General features: G+C 55.9%; 2 protein-coding genes across 11 annotated transcripts in view; both read left to right on the forward strand.

Moving 5' to 3' along the window:
• The first annotated feature begins 915 nt into the window (after positions 1 to 915).
• Positions 916 to 12679, forward strand: AP3B2 (adaptor related protein complex 3 subunit beta 2). 7 transcript variants are annotated; one of them, XM_055793598.1, is made up of 28 exons: positions 916 to 1078; positions 3263 to 3338; positions 3465 to 3539; positions 3675 to 3770; positions 3862 to 4022; positions 4166 to 4232; positions 4993 to 5175; positions 5291 to 5470; positions 5707 to 5804; positions 6098 to 6152; positions 6306 to 6377; positions 6548 to 6610; positions 6842 to 6974; positions 7057 to 7166; positions 7242 to 7418; positions 7503 to 7689; positions 7791 to 7909; positions 8136 to 8247; positions 8837 to 9029; positions 9104 to 9275; positions 9361 to 9415; positions 9776 to 9882; positions 9994 to 10225; positions 10328 to 10412; positions 10994 to 11091; positions 11207 to 11230; positions 11816 to 11954; positions 12187 to 12679. In XM_055793598.1, exons 1-28 carry the CDS (start codon positions 966 to 968, stop codon positions 12335 to 12337), a joined length of 3333 nt encoding a protein of 1110 aa, XP_055649573.1. In that variant the 5' UTR covers positions 916 to 965; the 3' UTR covers positions 12338 to 12679. The 7 variants fall into 7 exon arrangements, with proteins under 7 accessions (XP_055649573.1, XP_055649574.1, XP_055649576.1 ...); XM_055793599.1 differs by having other exon boundaries at positions 5294 to 5470; XM_027780075.2 differs by lacking the exon at positions 916 to 1078 and adding an exon at positions 1530 to 2641.
• A 1107-nt stretch (positions 12680 to 13786) lies between these two features.
• The window catches only part of CPEB1 (cytoplasmic polyadenylation element binding protein 1), a 42395-nt gene continuing 33912 nt past the window's right edge, over positions 13787 to 22269 (forward strand). For 2 of the 4 annotated variants that reach the window (XM_055793659.1, XM_055793660.1), the window contains exons 1-2: positions 13787 to 13896; positions 19502 to 19679. In XM_055793659.1, the coding sequence (XP_055649634.1) occupies positions 13882 to 13896; positions 19502 to 19679 (193 nt within the window). In that variant the 5' untranslated portion in view covers positions 13787 to 13881. The other 2 variants (XM_027780080.2, XM_027780081.2) reach the window with 2 other exon arrangements.

Genomic DNA, 22269 nt, shown 5'->3' on the forward strand with positions numbered 1-22269 from the left:
ATTAGATGCTTTATCAAATTTTGCTATCCAAAATGTGCCCATTTTCCGTGGCTGCCTCACCGCTGTGTGATAGGCTGAGCGAGCGGCCTGGCAGGCAGACAGCCCCATGGGGTGGGCAGCTGTGGGGGACAGGAACAGCTGAAATGCCCACCAGGATCAGTAATCAATGGTGAAAAAGGTAATAACAATAATAATTATTGATGTTACTCTTATAATAATATTTATAATAATAATTGCTATTATTTAATACAGTAATATGTCATATATATCATATAGGGTAAAATGTAGAATATATAATATGATAGAATATAGAATATAGAGTATGATTAATATAACCAACATAATATAGCGTAGTATAACATATATATAACATATGGCACATATTGTATCATCTAGAATGTAGATTGTAGAATGTAGAATGGATTAAGTATGATGTAGTATGATAGACTATAGAATATATAATAGAATTAATATAATCTGTAATATAATGTAATGTAATACTAACATAGTCTACAGTACGTAGCATATAATATATAGTATGTAATGTATACTACCTAACGTATTCTGTACGAAAAATAGAATGTAATGTAACATGACATATGTTGTGATATAATATGCTTGAATACGATAGCATATAGATAGCATATATTATAATGTAACTATGTACAGCTGTACAGTGTCTGATGATACCTGTGAGATACACACCACACAGCCAGCCCCGAGCGCTGCCGCTGCCCCAGTCCCGAGCTGCGCACCCCCCGCCCCGCTGCCGGGCACCCCAGGCTGCGCGGGGCCGGGGACCCCTCCGAGGCCGCAAAGCCCCCCGCTGGGGGCGCGGGCGGGGCCGCCGGGGGGCGGGGGGGGGCGCCGGGTGGGCGGGGGGCCGCCGGGGCGGTTCCCGGCCCCACATCACGCTGACATCAGTCCCGGCATCCCGCCGGCCGCATCCCGGCGCATCCCGCGCCATGGCGGCCAGCCCGGCCTACGGGGAGGAGAAGGGGGGCTCCTCCAGCCTGGGGGAGCCCGAGTACGGCCACGACCCCGCCAGCGGCGGCATCTTCTCCTCCGACTACAAGAGGTGGGGACGGCGGCGGGGCCGGGGGACAAGGGCCGAGCCTGGCCGGGTGGCCGCCACCGTGGGCCTCGGCCGCCGGCCCCGCCGGGGATGTGGTACCCGACCGGGGGGGGGGACAGGGATGAGGACGGGGCAGGGGATGCAGGCACGCCGCCGCCGCTGCAGGTTGCAAAGGCCAGGGAAGGTTTGGGGGGAGACCTGCAGGGTGCCAGAGATGGGGGGGGGGGGGGGGGGGGGGGGGGGGGGGGGGCGGGTGATGCACGGGAACCCCCACCCCTGGGCTGGGGGTGCCCTGGGCACATCGAACCTACCTGGGGCTCTGCTGACTCCCACGGCTCTCGCGGGGTCCCCGGGTGATGGCACCTGCCACCAGGTGCCCAGTTTGAGGGGGAGGGGGGGGAGGGCTAAAAAATGTCACCCCTGTGTGGGGCAGGCTGCTGGGGCAGGGGGGGAGACAGGGATGCAGAGGAAGGTGGGGGGGATCTCTGCACAGCTGCAGGAATATGGGGGTCCCTTTGTCCCCCCAGCCTTGGCAGTGTCCCCCATTCTTGATGTGTCCCCCACCCTGACCTGCTGGCAGTGTCCCGCCATCCATTACCGCCTGATCGTGATCCCCAGACTGGCAGTGACATACACCCCAGCCCTGCCCACCGGCAGTGTCCCCAAGTCCAGCGGTGTCCCCCATACATGACCCGCTGGCAGTGTCCCCCAGCCTGGCAGTGTTCCCCTGTCCCTACATCTGACAGCGTCCCCTGACCCTAACCCCCACTGGCAGTGTCCACCAGTCTGGCAGTGTCCCTCCAGCCCTGACCTGCCCTCAGTGTCCCCCAGTCTGGCAGTATCCCGGCATCCCTGCCCCTCTGGCAGTGTCCCCTGATTCATGACCTGCTGGCAGTGTCCCCCAGTCTGGCAGTGTCCCCCCCATCCCTGACACCCTGGCACTATCCCCATCAACTGCATGCTGCCCTTTGCCAGAGCCCATCCCCTTGCAGCCACACCAGATCTGTCACTGTCCCTATGAGCTGTGCACGGTACATGGAGCAAGAGAAATGGCCCCGAAGTGCCACCCCACCACCTAGGTGGGTGTCCCATCATGATGGGGGGTCCCTGGCCAGGACTGAGCCACTCAAAGCACCCGGGGAAGGAGCTCCCTGCAATGTCCCTAAGTCCCACCTGCAGGATGGGGGTCACCTGGGGTGTGGCCTTGTCCACCGGGAAGGGCGTTGCAATCGAGGCTGCAACCCAACCCTAGCATCAGGTTTCAGCCAGCAGCGGCAGGAGGAGGAGCGGGGCCACAGCCCTGCCACTGTCCTCAGGGCCACCACACTCGGCCGAAGCCATGCTGTCCCTGCCTCCAGTGCAGAAGCTGCTGCGGCAGCTACCGGCGGGGACAGCCGGGCAGCCAAAACCACCAGTGGGTGGTGACACGGCTGAGGAGGTGATGAGCCCGGTGCTGGCCACCGAGGCTGGACAACCCACCTGCTACAGCGCTCTGCGAGCTGACGAGCTGCGGCCACTTGCCGGCCCCGAGCCCACAGTGGCCACTGGCACCAGGCCACCATCGCGGTAAGAATTCCCCAAGGACTTCCCTCGGGACCCCCCAGTGATGGTGGCTCTGGACGAGCATTGCCCCATGGATGCCACCCCCAGCTGCTGGGGGTGGACGCAGCCTTGCAGGTCCCCCTGGTTTGGTGGGAACAGATGTCCCTTAGAAAAGTGGACAGTGGTGACAACCAGTCTTGTAAAAGGCTGGTGGCATTTTCCTAGCCCAGGGAGGGGACCAGGGAAGGGCTCTGCATCAGGGCGCACTGGCACATTCACGCCAGTCCCCATGAGGGGACAAGGGACACCCAGACAAGCTGGGCTGGTGGCTGGGATGGAGACAGTGATGAGTGCCTGCTCCCTAGAAAGGAATCTGGGGACATCCTAGGGTGACAACACAGCCAGGCTGGGACAGGGTCCTCATCCCTGCACCCAGGATGGGGACAGAGCTGGGTGCCAGCACTGCGCCGGTCCCTCCGACTCGTCTTTCACCTGGCTGTAACCCAGTTCCTGTCCCCATAAATATTGCATGGCAAAGGGTCATGTTGCCAGCCTGGTAGCCAGGCTGGGAGAAAAAAAAAGACTAAAAATGGTTACAAACAGCTAAAATTGGAAAATGGGAATTTTTTCCCTGGTGCGGTACAGGCATGATGACCTCAAGGAGATGCTTGATAGCAACAAGGATTCGCTCAAGCTGGAGGCCATGAAGAGGATCGTGGCGGTGGGTGTTGCTGTCACCGGTGGGGACCACTGCCGGTGCCAAGCCATGCCGTGCTGAGCCGTGCCATGTTACACTGTGCTGTGCTGTGCCAGCTGCCTGGTGTCATGCTGCTCCTTTACTCCCCAGATGATTGCACGGGGTAAAAACGCCTCTGACCTCTTCCCAGCCGTGGTGAAAAATGTTGCCTGCAAGAACATTGAGGTGAGGAAGGTCTTGGGTGGCCCTGGTGGCATCCATGGGTGTCCCCAGGGTGTGGCACCTCCCTTGCAGGAGGGTTTTAGGGATGGGCTGGGTTTTGGAGGCCTCTGAGGTTACCCCACCATCTTCACCCCACAGGTAAAGAAGCTGGTGTATGTCTACCTGGTGCGCTATGCAGAGGAGCAGCAGGATCTGGCCCTGCTCTCCATCTCCACCTTCCAGCGAGGACTCAAGGTGGGCTGGTTTGGGGACCCTGGGGATGTGTCTGGGGAGGGGCATTGGGTCCCCCACAGCTGTGCTGCAGCGCCCTGCATGTCTCTGCCAGGACCCCAACCAGCTGATCCGTGCCAGTGCCCTGCGGGTCCTCTCCAGCATCCGTGTGCCCATCATCGTGCCCATCATGATGCTGGCCATCAAGGAGGCTGCCTCAGACATGTCCCCATATGTGCGCAAGACAGCTGCCCATGCTATCCCCAAGCTGTACAGGTAATGGGGGGGCTCAGCTGCTAAATTCTGGGGGTACCAGTAAAGGTGCAGTGCTGGGGTCTCAGCTGCTTGGTGCAGTCAGAGACAGGCAGGGATGGAGGGGAGTTTGGTCCAACCACACGTGCTCTGCTCTTCCCTTGCAGCCTTGACTCAGACCAGAAGGACCAGCTCATTGAAGTGATTGAGAAGCTGCTAGCAGACAAGACCACAGTGAGTAGGGTACTCCGTCTCCCCTCCCCTAAATCTGGGGGTCCTGTCCTCATGGGGATGCAGATGTCCCCACCAAATTGGTGTCCTTGTGCAGCCATCCATGCAGAGCGGGCATCCTTGCAGTGATGCTGCTGTCCCCACCAAGCCAGGATCCTCATGGGGATGCTACTGTCCCCACTGATATGGCATCCTCATGGCAATGCAGCCATCCCTGCAGGGCTGGCATCCTCACAGAGATGCCATCATCTCCACTGATCCAACATCCACGCCACGATGCAGCCATCCCCAGAGCCAACATCTTTGTGGGGATGTCACTGTCCACACCAAGCCAGCATCTTCTTGAGGATGCCACCATCCCCACTGATCCAGCGTCTTCACAGGGATGCAAACATTTCCACCAAATTGGCATTCTCACAGGAATGCAGCCATCCCTGCAGAGTTGTCCTTGTGGGGTGCTGCTGTCCCCAAGGGGCCAACATCTCATGGGGAATCCCAACATCTCCACTGAGCCGGCATCCCCATGAGGAAACCACCATCCCCACCAAACCAGCATCCTCACAGGGATGCCACTCTCCCCACCCAGCTGGCATCCTCATAGAGATACAGCCACCCCTGACAAACCAGCTTCCTTGTGTGGATGCCACTGTGCCCACTGACTGAGCATCCCTGCAGGGATGCAGCCACCCCTACTGAGCCATCATCCTCACAGAGATGCCACCATCCCCAACAAAAAAGAGCGCTCTGGGCTTTCCCTCCCCAGCTGGTGGCCGGCAGCGTGGTGATGGCATTTGAGGAGGTCTGCCCAGAGCGCATTGACCTCATCCACAAGAACTACCGCAAGCTCTGCAACCTGCTTATCGATGTGGAGGAGTGGGGGCAGGTGGTCATCATCAACATGCTGACCCGCTATGCGCGCACCCAGTTCCTCAGCCCCAACCAGAACGTGAGTGTGGGAGCCTCAGAGAGCCCCAGGAGCCTCAGGGTGCCCCGGGAGCCCTCAGGGAGGTGGGGGTAAAGGGGGGTGCTGTTGAGGGGGTGCAAGGCATCTCACCTACCAGCAGGAGTCTTTGCTGGAGGAGAGCACCGAGAAGGCTTTCTATGGCTCTGAGGAGGAGGATGCCAAGGACGCTAAGGCAGAGGCGGCCTCAATGGCCAAGCGCAAGCCCTACGTCATGGACCCTGACCACCGCCTGCTCCTGCGCAACACCAAGCCCCTGCTGCAGAGCCGCAATGCTGCGGTGAGTCCCCCACTCCAGCCCTGTCCATCCCCTGAGGCCACCGGTGGTGTCCATCAGCCTGGGCTCATGATGTCCCCATCAGCCAAGAAGCCATCAGGGTGCTTGAGAGACACCCAAGGATGGGCATCCTCAGGGTCAGGCTTCCTCCAGGTGCTGCTGAGTGGGACTCTGGGGGACACAGCCATCCCTTGGGGTATCCCGTGCCTACCAGAAGACACTCAGGTGTGTCCCCACAGGTGGTGATGGCTGTGGCACAGCTCTACTTCCACCTGGCACCCAAAGCAGAGGTTGGTGTCATCGCCAAGGCGCTGGTGCGGCTCCTGCGAAGTCACAGGTCTGTGGCACCTGGGTGGTGGTCATCCCCTACCCCGCCACCCTGGTTGGTGGGGCCCAGGGGGAGCCCCAAGACCCTGGGAGAGATCCCCAAAAAGCCGATCCCCACAAGGATGTCAGGTTGGGGCAAACTGCCAAAAAACCCTGGCTTTTTGGCCCGGCCCAGTCCAGACATGGAGTGGCAGCATCATGGTGGCACCAGCCTGGTGGTGGGTCCTGCCCCATGTTCACAGGGACTTGCTGGGTGGGTCTGGCCCTGCCCCACTGATGGTGGTTCCCTCTTTGTTCCCACAGCGAGGTGCAGTATGTTGTGCTACAGAACGTGGCCACCATGTCTATCAAACGGCGGGTGAGTCTCAGACTTGGTGTGGGAGGACTTGTCCCTGTTGACTCTGGAGCAGAATGAGGGGTAGCCAGCAGGATCACCAGGGCCAGTTGCCTGCAGGTGGCCTCAAAGAGTGGGGGACAGGGACAGCACTAATACTGCTGGCTCTGCATGCAGGGGATGTTTGAACCCTACCTGAAGAGCTTCTACATTCGCTCCACAGACCCCACGCAGATCAAGATCCTCAAGGTGAGGTGGAAAAACCTGGCAGAACCCATCACTGGTGGCTTTGAGTCTTCATGTACCCCTGCCCTGTGGGGCAGCTGTCCTCTGTGCCCTGTTCGCAACAGGAGAACAGCAAGGACCTGGTGCCCTGGCACCATGCCCTCATGTTGCCCATCTCTTGCTCTTTCCTGCAGCTGGAGGTCCTCACCAACCTGGCCAATGAGACCAACATCTCCACCATCCTGCGGGAGTTCCAGGTATGGCATGGCCATACTGAGGCCACCAGGGTGCCACCCTAGCATGGCTCTGAGTGCCAAAACACCACCATGGAGGGGACAGAGGAGAGTCCCACCTGGAGGAGTGGGCTGAGGCCCACCCAATCCCATGGGTGGCTCCAAAGAGTCCCAATGTGTGACCACCACATGGGGGAATGCCCAGCACTGGCATGTGGATGACATGTCATGTGTCCCCCTGCCATGCCCGCACAGACCTACATCCGCAGCATGGACAAGGACTTCGTGGCAGCAACCATCCAAGCCATCGGGCGCTGTGCCACCAACATTGGGAAGGTACGGGACACCTGCCTCAACGGACTGGTCCAGCTCCTCTCCAACCGGGACGGTGAGTACATGCAGTGGGAGTGAATCAGGGGCTCCATCACTCTCAGGGAAGGACCCCACTGAGGCCAGGCCTCTGCCTGCAGAGCTGGTGGTGGCTGAATCTGTGGTGGTCATCAAAAAGCTGCTGCAGATGCAGCCAGCCCAGCACAGTGAGATCATCAAGCACATGGCCAAGCTCACCGACAACATCCAGGTGGGTCAGGGTGCTGTGTGGCCCACAGGACCAGGGGAGTGGCAGCATTGCCATATGCCTGGGGACGTTTTGCAGGTGCCGATGGCGCGGGCCAGCATCTTGTGGCTCATCGGTGAGTACTGCGAGCACGTGCCCAAGATCGCGCCCGATGTGCTGCGCAAGATGGCCAAGTCCTTCACCAATGAGGAGGACATCGTCAAGTTGCAGGTCATCAACTTGGCAGCTAAGCTCTACCTGACCAACTCCAAGCAGGTACCTGGGACATCACCCAACAGCAAGCTTCAGTTTCCCTACCAGGGAGGGAGAGGCTGGCGCTGAGCATGTTCTCTGGCACAGAGCAAGCTGCTGACCCAGTACGTCCTCAATTTGGCCAAGTATGACCAGAATTATGACATCCGTGACCGGGCTCGCTTCATCCGCCAGCTCATTGTGCCCACCGAGAAGAGCGGGGCCCTCAACAAATATGCCAAGAAGCTCTTCCTGGCCCAAAAACCTGCTCCCATCTTGGAGTCCTCCTTCAAAGGTACCCACTCCTGGTCACAGGGCATGGGGACACAGGGCCAGCTGTCACCATGGTGCTGCATGGCTGTCCATGAGCTGCTGCCACCTCTTACCCCGCTATAGATCGGGACCATTTCCAGCTGGGCTCCCTGTCCCACCTGCTCAACGCTAAGGCTGTGGGCTACCAGGAACTGCCTGACTGGCCAGATGAGGCCCCTGACCCCTCTGTGAGGAATGTGGAGGTGCGTGGAGCACCCCAGGGTGCTGGGGGGGCATGGGGTGGCCAAGGGGGGGTCATTATCTCAAGGTCTTAGGAGAGCGTCAGAAGGTGCCCAGATGCTGCTCAGCTGCCCCATGTCCCCTCTCTGGTGCCCACACATCTTCTTGGGGACAGGAGGGGACAAGGGCTGCTGTTTGGGCCCCCCACCCATGAGCAATGGCCCCACTCCATCAGCCCTGTGTCAGCAGGTTCCTGAGTGGACCAAGTGCACCAGCCGGGAGAAAAGGAAGGAGAAGGTGGAAAAACCTTTCTACTCTGACTCAGAGGGCGAGTCAGGGCCCACGGAGTCGGCAGACAGTGGTGAGGACCTGGTGGCACAGCAGGGCATGGGGCAGGTGCCACTGTGGTGGGGCATTGGGCAGGGGTCACTGTGGCAGGGACATTGGGCAGGTGCCACCACAGTGGGGCATGGGGCAGGAGCCACCATAATGAGGCATCAGTTGAGGGACAACATGGTGGGGCATAAGGCAGCAGCCACCACAGTGGGGCACCAGGCAGGTGCCACAATGGTGGGGCTTCGGGCAGGGGACACTGCAGTAGGGACATCCCATCATGGTGGGGATGTGGCAGGGGGATGTGGGGATGCAGGGATGCAGTGGGATGAAGCGGAAAGATGCAGGGGAGCATCCCCACTGGGATGCAAGGACATGGTGGGATGCAGTGGGAGGAGGTGGGGATGCAGCAGGATGCAGTGGGAGGCAGCAGAAGGTGCTGGGATGCAGCGGGAAGCTGTAAGAGGATGTGAGGATGTAGCAGGAGGATGCAGTGATGCAGTGGGAGGATGCAGTGGGGATGCAGCAGCAGGTGTGGGCATGCAGTGGGATGTAGTGGGACACAGCAGGGAGCTGTGGGGGAAAGCAGCAGCAGGGCTGAACCATGCCCCCTGCAGAGCCTGAGTCCGTCAGCGAGGAGAGCAGCAGCAGCAGCAGCTCCAGCAACTCCAGCTCCGGCAGTGAGGAGGAGGAGGAAGAGGAGGAGGAAGGCAGTGGGGAGCAATCAGAGGACAAGGAGGAGGAAGAGAAGAGGCCAAAGAGGAAGGAGAAGGAAAGCTCCCAGAAGGCAGCCCCGGGGAGCGTGGGCAGGTACCCCCTGGGAAGGCAGGGTGCCCCTGGCCAAACCCCCACCCCAGACCCCCTGAGCCAGGTTCTCCCCACAGCCCCAGTGAGGAAGAGGAGGAAGAGGAGGAGGGGGCAAAGAAGGCCAAGAAGAAGCCACCACAGGGGAGGAAGGGCCGTGCTGAGACCTCGTCAGAGGAGGCCAGTGCCTCCGAGAGCAGTTCCTCTGGCTCCGACTCTGGTTCTGAAGCAGAGGCCAAGCGGAGGAAGGCGGTGAGGGCCAGGTCGTGCTGGGACCAACACGGGTACACCCAGACCCCCCCATTCACATCCCCCTGATCTCTCTGCCCCCTTGCAGCCCCCCAGCAACAGGGCTGGCCCCAAGGAGATCTCCCTGCTCGACCTGGATGACTGTGAGTGGCTGCCCAGGGTAGGAGGGACGGCTGTCATGGTGGTGCTGGGGAAACTGAGGCACAGGCACCTGCCCTGGTGGGGTCAGGGCCCCGCAGGTCCTTTGAGAGCTGCGGAGTTGGGACAGGGACCAGTGGGGTGAGTGGTCCTTGTCCCCGGAGGATGGCTGTGGGGACAGGTGGCTGTGCCAGCAGGGCTGTCCCTCTTGGGACTGTGCCTGTGGGATTGTCCCCATGGGGCTGTGCCACATGGGCTGTCTCCATGTGGCTGTCCCATGGGCTATGCCACTGAGGTTGTCCCCATGGGAGGCTCATCAGAGCTCTGTTAACCCTTTCCTCCCCCTACCCCTCCCCACCCCACAGTCACCCCCGCTCCTCCCCAGCCCATCCCCTCCAGCAGCGTCGTCTCCACCAGCCTGGTGACTGACCTGGAGGGCCTCACGCTCACTGACACCTCCCTGGCACCCACTGTAAGTGTCCCCCATGCCCTTCCCAGGGGGGGTCCCGGGACACCTGCCACCCGCTGGGGCCGCACAGGGTAGTGTGTTGGCAGCCCACAGCAGTCCCTTGGTCCCTTGCAGCTGCTAAGCCCGGCGTTCGGCGCAGTGAGGACCTACGAGCTGCTGCACCGCATGGCGGGTGAGGGGCTCTCGGTTGAGTACTGCTTCAGCCGCCGCCCCTTCCCAGGGGACCCCCACATGGTGGCCGTCCAGATCCAGATCTCCAACAACACTGATGCCGAGGTGAAGAACCTGCGGGTCAGCGAGCCCAAGCCACTCTCTGGCATGCGAATCCAAGAGTTCCCCGAGATCGGTATGGCACGGCACGGCACAGCTGTGATGCTGCAGGGGGGATGGGGACAGGGGTTGGCTGGTGGAGGGGACATGGGATGCAGTGGCAGCCCTGTGGTTTCAGAGCACCTGGCGCCTGGGGACACGGCCAGTGTGGTGATGGGCATCGACTTCTGCGACTCCACCCAGGCGGCCAACTTCCAGCTGTGGTGAGTGCCCAGTGCTGGGCAGGACAGGACAGGTGTCCCAGGGGGTGGGGTATGGGTGATCCAGGGGTGGGGAAAGTGGGATAGACACCAGCATCCCTCAGAGGGACATGGAGCAGCAGGGGACAGGTGACAGCTGGACAGGGCATGGGGTAGCCCAGAGGACAGGGGACAAAGGACAGTGTATGGGGTGCTCCAGGTCATTGGGGACAGCCAGACAAGTACCAACATCCTTCCAGGGGACAAAAGATGGCAGGAGAGGGCATGGGGTGCCCCAGGGGACGGTGGGGCAGAGTCCCTCCAGGGGATGGGGGACAGCAGGACAGGTACCAGGGTCCTTCCAGGGGAGGGGGGACACTGGGATGGATGCTGGTTATTTGGGGACAGCAGGAAAGGCACTGGGCTCCTGGCAGGGGACAAGGACAAGCCGCCCCAGGTCCAGCCTGATGGGTTCCCCCTATTCCCAAGACCTCTTGCACCTCAGTTTCCCTCCAGCCACACCTTGCTCAGAGCAGGAACGGGAAGTGGGACACGGTGGAGGGGCATTTTGAGCACATGCCCCCCTCACCCACCTGTCTCCCCAGCACCCACACGCGCCACTTCTACGTCTCCATCCAGCCGCCTGTTGGGGAGCTCATGGCCCCGGTCTTCATGAGCGAGAATGAGTTCAAGAAGGAGCAGGGTGAGTCGGGGACAGGGACAGGAACAGGGACATGGCAGTGCACGGGTACCCATGACCCCAGTGCCGACACTCACGCCCCATTTTGTCCCCTCTGCCGCCCTCGCCGTGGCCCTAGACCACCTCACACGGCTGGGTGAGGGTAAGTGGCCACTTGGCAGGCCCCTAGACTAGCTCTGCTCCCTTCACCCCTCTCCTGCGCCCTGCAGCCTGCTGGTTGGGGTGGCCACCCTGGTGCCAGGGTGGCCCCACCAGCTCCCTGCACAGCGTGGAGGGTTCATGCCACCCCTGGCGCTCCCAGCACCATGTCTGGTGAGTGATGAGGACACCCTTGCCCTGCATCCCTGTGCTCCTGGAGCAGCAGCATCCCCACCCTGGCTCTACGGATGGGCATCTGCACTGTGCAGTGGGTGCTCTGTGCCCTGAAGCACCCAGCCCCATCGCTGCCAGTGACCGGAGTCCATCCCCAGGGATGTGGTTGTTGCCATGGGGCAGGGACGCAGCGACAAGGCCGGCAAGGGTTGTGGAAAAAGGATTTTCTCAAATCAGTCTCTGCTGAGCTGGAGAGAAGCAAGCAGGACCGCCAGTTCAGGATGTCAAGGGACCCAGACACAGGGAACTGGGGGCTGGAGGGGCTTGGTTTGGGGACAGCAAAACAGGGCCCAGCAGAGACACGGCCACTGGGTGCCTGGCCGGAGATGAGCAGGTCCTCTGCTGCCTGCTTCAGGGAAGCTGACAGGCATGAGCGAGATCACAGAGAAGCTGACGCTGCCCGAGAAATGCCAGAGTGACCACGCCATCGTCCAGCAAGTGACCTCGGCTGCCAACGTGGGCCGTGTGCCCTGCGGTGCCGACAACGAGTACAGGTAGCTGGACCCCCACACCAGGACCAGGAAGGTGCTGTCACCTCTCTGGTCCCACCCAAATCACAATGGGAACACTCAGGGCTTCCTTTAGGACAAGGAGCCTGCATGAACCCGCACGTGACAGTGGCCCTGGGTGGCAGATGCCTCCCCAGTCCCCACCAGAGGATCCCCAGGGACAGGAGGGGGACAGGGTGACAGCTCACCCTGAAGCCCTGTGTTCACTGGTGGGCAGGTTCGCGGCGAAGACAGTGACAAGTGGGAGCCTGGTGCTCATCACCCTGGAGCAACGGGAGGGTGCCGCAGCCCAGCTGACTGTCAACAGTGAGAAGATGGTTATCGGCACCATGCTGGTGAAGGACATCATCCAGGCCCTGGCGCAATGACAGCCGGACCCTGCTATACCCATGGCCCTGCCCTCTCTCACCCTTCTGCCCCACACTGCTCCCCAAAACACTCCCTGCACCGATTTCTGCTGGGTTATTCCCTGCCCCAGTCCCCAGAGGGGTGGCAGGCAGCAACCCCCAGGCCAGCTTTGCCACTGGGAGGAAGGAGCAGGATGGGGCGGATGGGATGCAGGATGATGTCCTGCTCAGAGGGGCAGCAGCAGCTCCAGCCCCCATGGGAGCACAGCGTGCATCTAGCCCCCTGCCCCTCGTCACCGTTTCCCAGTGTAACCCCTATTTATTATGGCCAGGATCTCCCAATAAAGCTCTTCTCGAACCTGCTCCATTCCCTCCCGCTCTGCTCTGTGTGCACAGTGGCTGCATCAGCCCCAACCTGCCCCCATGCCAAGCTCTGCCAGCCTTGCTGGGGCAGCGGCAGGGGACACCAGGGGACCAGCCACCCCTTAGGCACCTGGGAACATGTGAGTTCCCTGTGGATGGCAGCTTTTGAAGGAATCCCCCCTGGGTCTCGGTGAAGGGCAGATCTGAGGAGTCCTGGGAAGTTTCCAGCTATTTATTCAAAGCAGTATTGCTCGTGCTTCGTGCTTTGACCACAGAAATACCTGCTAAGTCAGGGCTGAGTCTATTCTGCAGTGTCACTGGAGGGATATCTGGGGACAGCTCTGGGAAGCTTTTCATCTCCAGGGGTGGAGGGGTGAGGGGGAAGGAAATTTGACTCTTAATCAAGATCTCTCCTCCCAGCACGGGTTGGGTGGAATTTAAGAAAGCCAGAGACCCAGCTCTTCTGTTCCAAAACTGCAGCACAGTGGGGAGGCACACCTGGCACTGGAGGAAGAGGATGAGCAAGGGACATGTAGGAAGGTCTGAACCCCAAATTGCCGTGACTCCAACCCCTTCTGCTGCTGCAAAAAGGGTGAGGGGCTGCTTTTTCCAGGGATAAAACCTCCTTTGATTTTTCGATGGGTGAGGAAACACTCTCCAAAGCAGCATCACCACAACCACCCGCTGGGTGTCAAGCGTTTGTTCCCCCTGGGAAAAGTCCACTGCCACAAGCACTGGGGCTGGAGCCACAGCGCTGACCGCTGCCTTGCTCCCAGTTGAGGCTGAAGCTGGGAGCTGGCCACGCTGCCACCACCCCATTGCCCCTGGGGGGGGTCCCATTCCCCTCACGGGGGGGGCGGGCGGCGCCAAGCCTGTGTGTGGATCGATGCCCGCGCTGAAGCGGCCCGGGGGGACGTCCGCCCGCCGCCGGGCGTCGTCAGGAGAGACCGAGCACCGCCCCTGCGCGGGAAGCAGCGCGCGGCCCCCGCCCCGCGCGGGGCATGCCGGGATAGGGGAGGAGTAATGCGGGGGTGTGCCACGCGGCGGGCGGGCGCCGTGCGCATGCGCCGCGGCCCCTCCCCTCAGCTGCCCCCCTCACACCCCGGCGGGGCGGCGGCCCAGAAAAGCCGGCGGGGCAGGCAGGGCCACCCGCTGCTGTCGCTTCCCTCCGCTCCGGGACCCGCCTGCCCGCAGCGCCGCCCATGGCCTTCCCGCCGGTGAGGGGGCAGCAGGCGGGACACGTGCCGGCCGGCCCGGCGCCTCACGGAGCCGAAGGCGGAGGGAGGGGAGGGGAGAGGCGGCGCGCGCGGCCCCTTTGAGGCCGCCCTGTCACGTGGTTTCACACGTTGGCAGCGGTCGGGGGAGGGGGAGCGGTGCTGAGGTGATTTCCCGCCCTTCCGCCGTGCCCGGCCGTCCAGCGGGGATGGCGCCTTCTCGCGGGATCCTCCTTCCCTTAACGGAGCGGTGGAGCCCGGCCGGGGGCGGCTCAGCCTCCAATCGCCCCCTTACCCCCCCCCCCCCCCCCCCCTCGGCCCCGAGGCCGGGCTCAGCTGCTGAGTGAGGCCCCGAGGGGGCGAGGGTCTCTAAGCGAGTTTCGCCTGGGGGAGCTCATCACCTGGCTCGTGCGGTCTCCAGCGCTGGAGCCGGTACTGGAGGAAGCCCAGTGGTTGCAGCCCAAAGTGGTGCCTGTGTTTGCCCGCGTCCCAGGTTATCGGGGGGGTGAAGCTGAGCTGAAGGTGCTGAGATCTGCTTTGTGATAGTGGGGCATGTTTTTGCTTAAGTGGGAGCTTGTGGTCTTGCAAGTGGTAGTTCTGAGTGTTTCTAAACTGTCTCTTTGGCATACAAAGTGAATGGAGCTGCTTTTTTTAGTCCTAAACCAGCCGACTGCAAGCTCCATGTTGTAAGGCTGGCTTTTCTTGGTGACCCAAGAGACTTGGTCCCTAAGTGTGCTGTATGGGCAAAGACAAGAGAAGACTCTTAAAACCAAGTTCTTTTTTCTTTTTTTTTTTTTTTAGCCTCCAGCTAAAACCAATTAACGGTCGTTGTGGCTGCTTTTGTGGTAGTCTTAACTGCGTGTGCCGGCAGCTGGAGCGTTGGTAAGGGGCTCTAGCTAGAGCTGTGCAAAGGGTGGGAGCTGTGTTTGCTGATCGGGATCCCTTTGCTTTGCTGTAGTTTATCTTAACAGGAATAGTTTCTCTAAACCAACTAAAACCTTATTCTGTGTTGGTAATGTGCTGAAGTAGGTAGCTGTGATATTGCTTGTTTCCAAAGCTGCTTGAGTGATAGCTTAAAAATGTTTTGTTCCCCCCAAATGGCAAAAAGTAGGTGCATTGACAGGGAAACTTAATTAAAAACAGGCAGCTCGGCAAAATTGGTGGTGCTCTGAAGGCAGTGCTTCCCTTGTAAGATAATACCATTAAAATCCCTTCCAGTCTTGATTCCAGACAGGTGTGTTCAAGACCCCATCCACGCAGTAAACTGTGGGAGAGCTGGGTAAGCTTGGCCTTGCTAATGGTGAGAAAGCTGATACAGCCTAGCCTAACCCTGTTTGTGGTGGCTGGGGCGTGCAAGCTTGTTGCTTTGTTAGTGCTGTTGCTTGGTAGGAACAGTTAAAGTAATACTGCCCTTCATATTGCTGTAGCTGACTTCAGCTTGGGAAGCAAAACATACCTATAAAAAAAGGGCTTTTAGAGCTACCTTTCATCAGAGTATAGAACCATCTTGGTTTGATTATGTTGACACTGACACCATTTTAACAGCACCTTAAACTTTGAATTTTGTCTCAGGATTCAAGGCCCTCTTGGCTGTAGCTACAGTGCTGAGAACCCCTTTGGACGTCGGTGTGGTGCTGCCCCAGTGGGATTTCTACAAAAGACTTAAAAAGCAAGGGTTGAATTTTATCTGAGGTAGACGAGCCTCATGCCCTCCAGAGTTTCCCCAGGAGCTAATGCACATCTCTTCCATACTGACGGCTGAGCTGTTTAATGACTTCCCTAAGGATTAGGATATCCTAATCCTGTGACAGTGCTGTTGTGATGCTGGGGGTTCTGCCTAGCCCTGGGATTTCATTATCTGTAGGTTTGCTACAGGTGTGTCTGCCTCAGGGCTGTGGAGAGGTGCCTTTATTTCCCTTTACCTTGGACATCTTTTGGTGGTGTTTGCTGCTGCACTAGTGTATGTCGTTCCACTGACTGAGCTGCTGCAGGCTGTGTTTGTGCCTCTGGAGTGGGAGCTCCTGCAGGTAAACAGCAGGCTGCAGCTGTGGGGTTTGCTTAGGGCTGATGGCATGGGAACTCCAGAGACCTGACCAGTCACTGTGCATTGGCTGCAGGCTTCTCAATGCAGAGACAGTACACAAGAGCTATCTACCATGGTGGTAAGGTTCATTGCTTGTCTTTCTGTTACTCTGGGGGAGTGGAAGCTCCTTTTATTTCAAGTCAAGCGTGGCACTCCCAGTGTCTTTTGTTTTGAGTGCTGGAGGTGCCTGGAGCCTCACAGTGCCCTCCTTGAGGGAGTGTCCTGGGAATGCATCCTCATGCTTGGACATGGGATCTTGGCTAAGAGTTTGGCTGAGCCAGGGTAAGATAGACTGTATTCCTGTCTGAGATTCACCTTGCTGTGTCTGCGTGCAATGCTTTTTGGGTCTCTTCACATGTACCACAATGATTTAACCTGAAGCTGCTAAATTGTTTGCTCTGTGTGCCTACTGCAGGGAACTGAATTGCCTTCCTCATTTGTTTCTGATCTAGGAACATCCCTAGAGACTTAGCTGTTAAACGGACACTGGGTGTCTTACCAGGCATCAGGAAGCAGTGTTTGACTCCTGATGACTTTAACTGACCTTTCTGCTGGATCACACTTCTGTATAGATTTGTTTATCCAGTGGCTGCACTGATAAAATGGTGTCCTCTCCTCTGGGTTGGGATTGTGTCCTGTAGCAGGCAAGACTGATGGAGAATGGCTGTTGTTGGGTCCCTGGTTACACCCCAGTGTTTCACACAATGTGCTAGGTCATTGCTGGGGACTGTGGAAGGAGAAGGACCCACCAGTTTCTCCTGGACTGGTGCCTCAGTGGAAGCAGAGGGGATCACCAGCTCTGAGCATGGGCTGTAGCTATAGTTGCTGCTGTGTGGAGGACTTCTAGAGAAGCCTGCAAAGGCAGTGTGTGTTTAACTATTGCAAAATCCTTCAAGATGGAGAATCGAAAGCTAATCCTAGCTGGGCTCAAGAGTGCTCCTTTGCTTGTCTTGGCTTGGGGATGCAAGAGTGGAGCTGGTTGTGGAGAATGCAGCTTCAGGTGTGACATTTCCCTTTGCTTTGGTATAAACTCTGTTGAGACTAAAGGATATGGGCGTATTCTCAGCTACACATTTGCGGACTTTCCACTGGACTGTCCAGGCTGCTGAATCGTTTGGGCCCTGCATGCTTTGAAGACCTGCAGAGCTCTTCTCAAAGGAATATCTTTCTTAGGGGTCCAGGGAGGAGGGCAAGCTTTACCAGGGAAGGTACAGAGATATGACCCACTCCCTGAAAGGGATTGGATGCCAGCTCCTGTGTCCAGGATGCTTGCAGTATTTTTGGGCTATCCTTAACAGTCTTAAGGTTAAATGCTCTGTAAACAGAAGACATTTTTGTGAAAATGCTTTGTCGCTGTACTCTTACTGTTTTCTATTCTTGTTTGTAGCAGAACTGGTGCTGCCAGTTGTGGGAAGCATCAAATGCTAAATGAACAGGAACGGGTCAGGCATTTGGTTTGCTGCTTGCGTTTATTTTTGTCTTGCTAGCACAAACTTCTAGGGAAAAGCTTTGCCTCCTCCTGCTGTAAGTGGTTCTTTAGCAGTAACGGGAGTAGAATATGGAGTTTCACACTTGTGCCAAAGCAGCCTGATATGGCACTTATTAAAGATGACCGGCAATATTTTCTTAAATTGAGCTTCTGTACTCCTCAGCTGCTTTTTATAAAGATGACTTAAAGCTTTCACTGCCTGTTTCCTCTTGCCTGAAGCTTGTTTTCAGCCCTACCTGTTTTTACACTTGGCTTGTAAATGCTCCTGGTTTGTCCCAGGACCTTATCTGTGGGTCAGCTGAGCCTTTCAATAGATGTTAATAGCCTTAAACGGGCTGAAATCCTGAATCAATTGTTCAGGTTCTGCCTGAAGGCATTGTGTGAGTTGACAGTTCAGTAGCTTTCTCCTGCTGCTTCCAGGACAGTGGATTATTTTTTTTTTTAGCGACATGGTGGGGGGGAAGCTCTTTGTGGAGAAAACTGTCGGATCAGATGTTATGGCAATAAAACTGCTCAACACGACAGGGTTAGTGGGGGGAAATGCAAGTCCTATACTTGCTGAGCTAAAGTCCCCATGTCCATGTGAAATTCAGTTTAGACCTGCCTTCTGCCACATCTTTCATATGGGAAAGATCAGTAAGGGATGATTTGAAAGTATAACCAGTTTGGTGCTTCAGGCTTGCTAGTGGGTGAAGCGTTAGGAGAAACATGGGAGAGGTCAGGCCCAAAACTCTTGCAGGATTGCATCCAAAAGGTAGATGTATTAAATGCCTGCATGACAAGTACAAAGGGCTCAATTTAGAGCTGTAGACTTCTGTGTGTCTTGGAGTAGCAGGGGCTTGTGTGCCAACCTTGTTGCTATTCAGTTCTTTGAATTTGTCTCTAACTCTATTTGTTTAATGGTGAGGGTTCTGCTCTGGAGGCCAAGACTGGCAAGCTTGTGCCTTCCTGCTCTTCTCTTTAATGTGGGTCTTAATTGATAGTGATACCATTTGTTCAGCATGTTCAGGAGCAGAGTTCTGCTGCAGTGGCTTTTGGATGGCAAGAAGACCTGCCTTTGGTCCAAAAATGCTGGTTAGAGATTAAGTTGAGCAGCTTCTAGATTGGCAGAGGCTTGAATGTTGTGCAGCTGTGTTGAAACAAGCCTGGATGTGAAAGTGGCTTGCAAGCAGGGTTGGGGGAAGCAACTGTTTTGCTGGTTCTCTGGACCAGCACCAGGAAGCAGGAGGGGTTTGATTTGTTTCATACAGAGGAAGCTTTACAGAAGCTCTGGTTATTTAGGGTGGTCTCAAAACCTTGACTCTAGTAGATCAGTGCTTGTGGAGGGTTGTACTAAAGCAGAGGGCTTGGAGTAACCTGCCTTTGTGGTTAGGAGCTGCTACCTAAAGGGAAGATTGGGATTTGCTTCTCTGCCTTTCCAAGGGACACCTCAGGATGCAGGGCTATGTTTGATTAGCTGGGAAGCCATGCTTTTTCTGCAAGCCTGTTTTCTGAAGCAATTGTGTGGCTGCTGACTTGAGCCATTCCAAGATGATGTTCAGAGCTCCCAAACATAGGTGGTAAAGTGAGCCTTGCTCTCTGCTGTTGTGCACAGGAGTTTCTTGTGGTGGCTGCCTTGACCATGAGCATCCTCCTTGTTCCTCAGTGTCAGGAGGCTGATTCTGGGGGGAAGGTGCATGCCTCTGTTAATCAGATATCTACTTCAGTGTTGTGATGTGGAGAAAAGCAGTAGGGGAGCTTGTGTTGGCAACCAAACTAGATTGGGTGATGTGGCTATTAGTCTAAGGTTCATACTAGCTGTGGTGCACCAGTACCTGTTTGTGACTGGAGCAGTTCTGGTCTGATGTGCTGTGCTGACAAATTGCTGACCCGTTTGCTTAACTGTTTCTTTAATGCCAAGAATTGTACTTGAGTGTTGCTAAGACCTGGAGCTAAAGCTAATCTGAGTATTGGAGGCAATCCAGACTTTCAACAATGTGTTGAAAGCAGAGTGGTGAGTACTAGTCTGTTTAACATGAATACTTCTTTTTTACCAGAAAGAAGATACTGGGAGGAGTGTAAAAGACTGCAGGGATAGCCTGGATGCCCCTGCACTTTCCACTTGCAGCAATGCAGATATATTCCGCCGAATAAATGCAATGTTGGACAACTCTTTGGATTTCAGTGGAGTCTGTACCACGCCTGTCACAAAGAGCAAACGTGATGTCCTGCCAGGTAACATGTTTGGCTGGGTTAAAGGTGAGCTTTTGCGGGTCTGGGGCTGATGGAAGGCAGGAGTTGCTTGGTGGGACCTGACGAACATGTGGTGGTATGGTCCTCAGTGGTGTGGTAGTGTGCGTGTGATCGTAGAGGTGCTTGGAGTCAGGGTTTGTGTTCTTCTGGTACTGGAGGCTTTGTTTCTGTGCCTGAAATGGATAATCCAGATATTCCCTGGCAGTGTGGAGGTTCTGGGGAAGGCTTGCTTAAGCTCCTTGTGATGCTGTGGGTCGCTGTGTGGGCAAGATGTGAGCTCTTGCTGCCTGACCTGCCAGCTTCTGGTGTAGATAGTTCCAGCAGGCTCCTCTAGCCTGCCTCTGCTGGATGCAGGATCAATCTGTTGATGGTTAGTATGTCTGACCTGCTGCATGTGTTGAAAATGTAAAAGAATTTTGAATAACTGTGTTTGCTACAGGTCAGTTAATTGTGTATGTCAGAGCACAGCAAAGCAGTACATGTAGGTGAAGACTTTCTTGCAAAGCAAGCTTGGTATTATGAAATCAGTGCTGCAAGTTCTTGCTTCCCACAGGCTGAGGGGAGTGGGCATAGTCTGCTGTCTTGCACTTGATGTGCCTCAAAACAGAAGGCTCTGTGCCAAAGTAAAGAGTGTTGGGTCCAGTCTTATTTTTATGCCAGTGAAGGACATGCTTTTGTCCCTTTACAGTAGGCAATATCTGCCAGTAAATATACCTGCCTGATGTTCCTCTTGCCAGTGTACTCCTATGCAGTGGTATTTGTGCCAAGGATTTGGACACTTGAATTGCTGTTGCTCCTCCAGCCTCTGAATTATAGGGTCAATAAACACTTTGGCCATTATTGGAAAATGACCCTCTGGACTTGTCCCAAAACAAAGTGGGAAGGGAAAAACCTCACCAGATGGTGACCTTGCAGCCTGCTGTAGGTGAAGCTTTCTCTGCAGTCCCTTGGAAACAGGGTTGTCTTCTGCTAGTGGTTAATCTTGAGTTTTAATCAAATGGATGTCTGGGCATCCTGTGGGGCTGTTTGATGCTTATACTGTGCAACTTTGTTCTGGACTAGCAAAATGACTGCTACTAGATGACTTACAGTGCAGCTTAATCTCCCGGGTATTTGAAGGGTTTAGCACTGTGGACGAGGGGCTGATCTGGCCACGTGATCCTGTGCTGGCATTGCAGAATTGCCAGAGGAAGTGAATCGTTTGCTTCGAGGTATGGATCTATAGCTGTAGCATCGCTTGAAATGTGCGTAGTAAAACGGTATTGGAGGATATGCTGGCTATTCCTGAGCAGTTGCATAGTGAATATTAACTAATTCAGGTCAGTGGCGTGGTTAGTGGTGCATTTTTAGAGATTTGCTGTTGTACTGAGCTGTTCAGACTTTTTTTGTCCCTTGGCACGGTAGTAGTCAGTATTGTATCTGATCTTGATGCACTGGAAGCATAAGGGAGGAGTAAACCTAAGTATTTTCCTTTATCTCCTTACATTGAGCTCATGAAAAAGGTTTTTTTCTGGCTGCCTTGTTGAAATCTTAGCTATAGCCCTTCATGTTCTGTGTATGATTTGAAATGAGTGTGTTCCCTAATTAAGTTTCAGCTTACTTGCTGAAGTTAACATTATTGATAAAGGAGCCATCCCTGTCCACTAGAGCAGATTCATCCTGGGAAGATGTGGGTTAGTTCTGGGTTTAGAGCTGGCACATCAATTTTAATTTGCAGTACTGTCTTCCAGACTTCTAAAGCTCTTCTTTGAGGGACTGTGGTATTCACCTGGCAATGAAAAGAACCTGCTTACTGACCTGCTGCATGTAAATCTCTGCTTGGTCTGTCAGTTACTGTGATGTTTCTAATGAACATTTGGAGCAGAGGGTCTTGCTGGGTGTGGAACTACTGAGAAGTGGTGACTTGATTGGAAACTAGGTGAATTTCCCTTAAGTGTTGTTAAACAGAGTTTGTGTTTCAGGCTGTCATTGAGTAACTTCTATGGAAGACCTCTTGAAGGACAAGTACAATGGGACTTGCATGTAAAAAAGGGAGGCAAACATTATTTCTGCTGCAGGGCAACCAAAGTTTGTGTTTTTTGGGATATCCTAAGCAGCTGCTCTTCTTCCTGATGTAGAAGTTGAGGCCAGCCTCACATGTGAGTGCTGGCTGCTTGCATAGCCACTTGTACAGCATGGGGACCCTGCTCAGCTTTAGTTAACCTGACAGGAGGCTTGTATTAGATCTCTTGTGCAATGGTACAGATGCTTGTGATGGCATGAGGAAGAGGCTTGCTTGCTTCCCAAAGGATGCTAAGCAATGCTGAGCCAGGGCTAGGAAGTGGCTGCCTTGGGTGCCCTCACCACTTAGGCTAATGGCAACGTGTGATCTTTCAGAAGGTGCCTCTGGGCTATACAAGAGACTGATAGAGTACAACCTGAGCTACCCTGGCCAGGCCAGCAGTTATCAGACATAAATATGTGAATGAGTCAGCATGTGCCAGTGCATCAGCAGTTTGGAGTTACTAGTCTACTTGGAGTCCCAGCCTTGTTTTGTTAGCATCAGTTAGGACCTCTCAGCAGGTAATGAGGG

The sequence above is a fragment of the Falco peregrinus genome, chromosome 1 (assembly GCF_023634155.1).
Source record: "Falco peregrinus isolate bFalPer1 chromosome 1, bFalPer1.pri, whole genome shotgun sequence".
Taxonomy (NCBI): Eukaryota; Metazoa; Chordata; class Aves; order Falconiformes; family Falconidae; genus Falco; species Falco peregrinus.

Coding starts and splice junctions, on each gene's coding strand:
- AP3B2 (XM_027780075.2), top strand. CDS start 2,415: ATGCTGTCCCTGCCTCCAGTGCAGAAGCTGCTGCGGCAGCTACCGGCG. Junction 7,167..7,241: donor AGCTCACCGACAACATCCAG/GTGGGTCAGGGT, acceptor GACGTTTTGCAG/GTGCCGATGGCGCGGGCCAG. Junction 7,690..7,790: donor CTTGGAGTCCTCCTTCAAAG/GTACCCACTCCT, acceptor ACCCCGCTATAG/ATCGGGACCATTTCCAGCTG.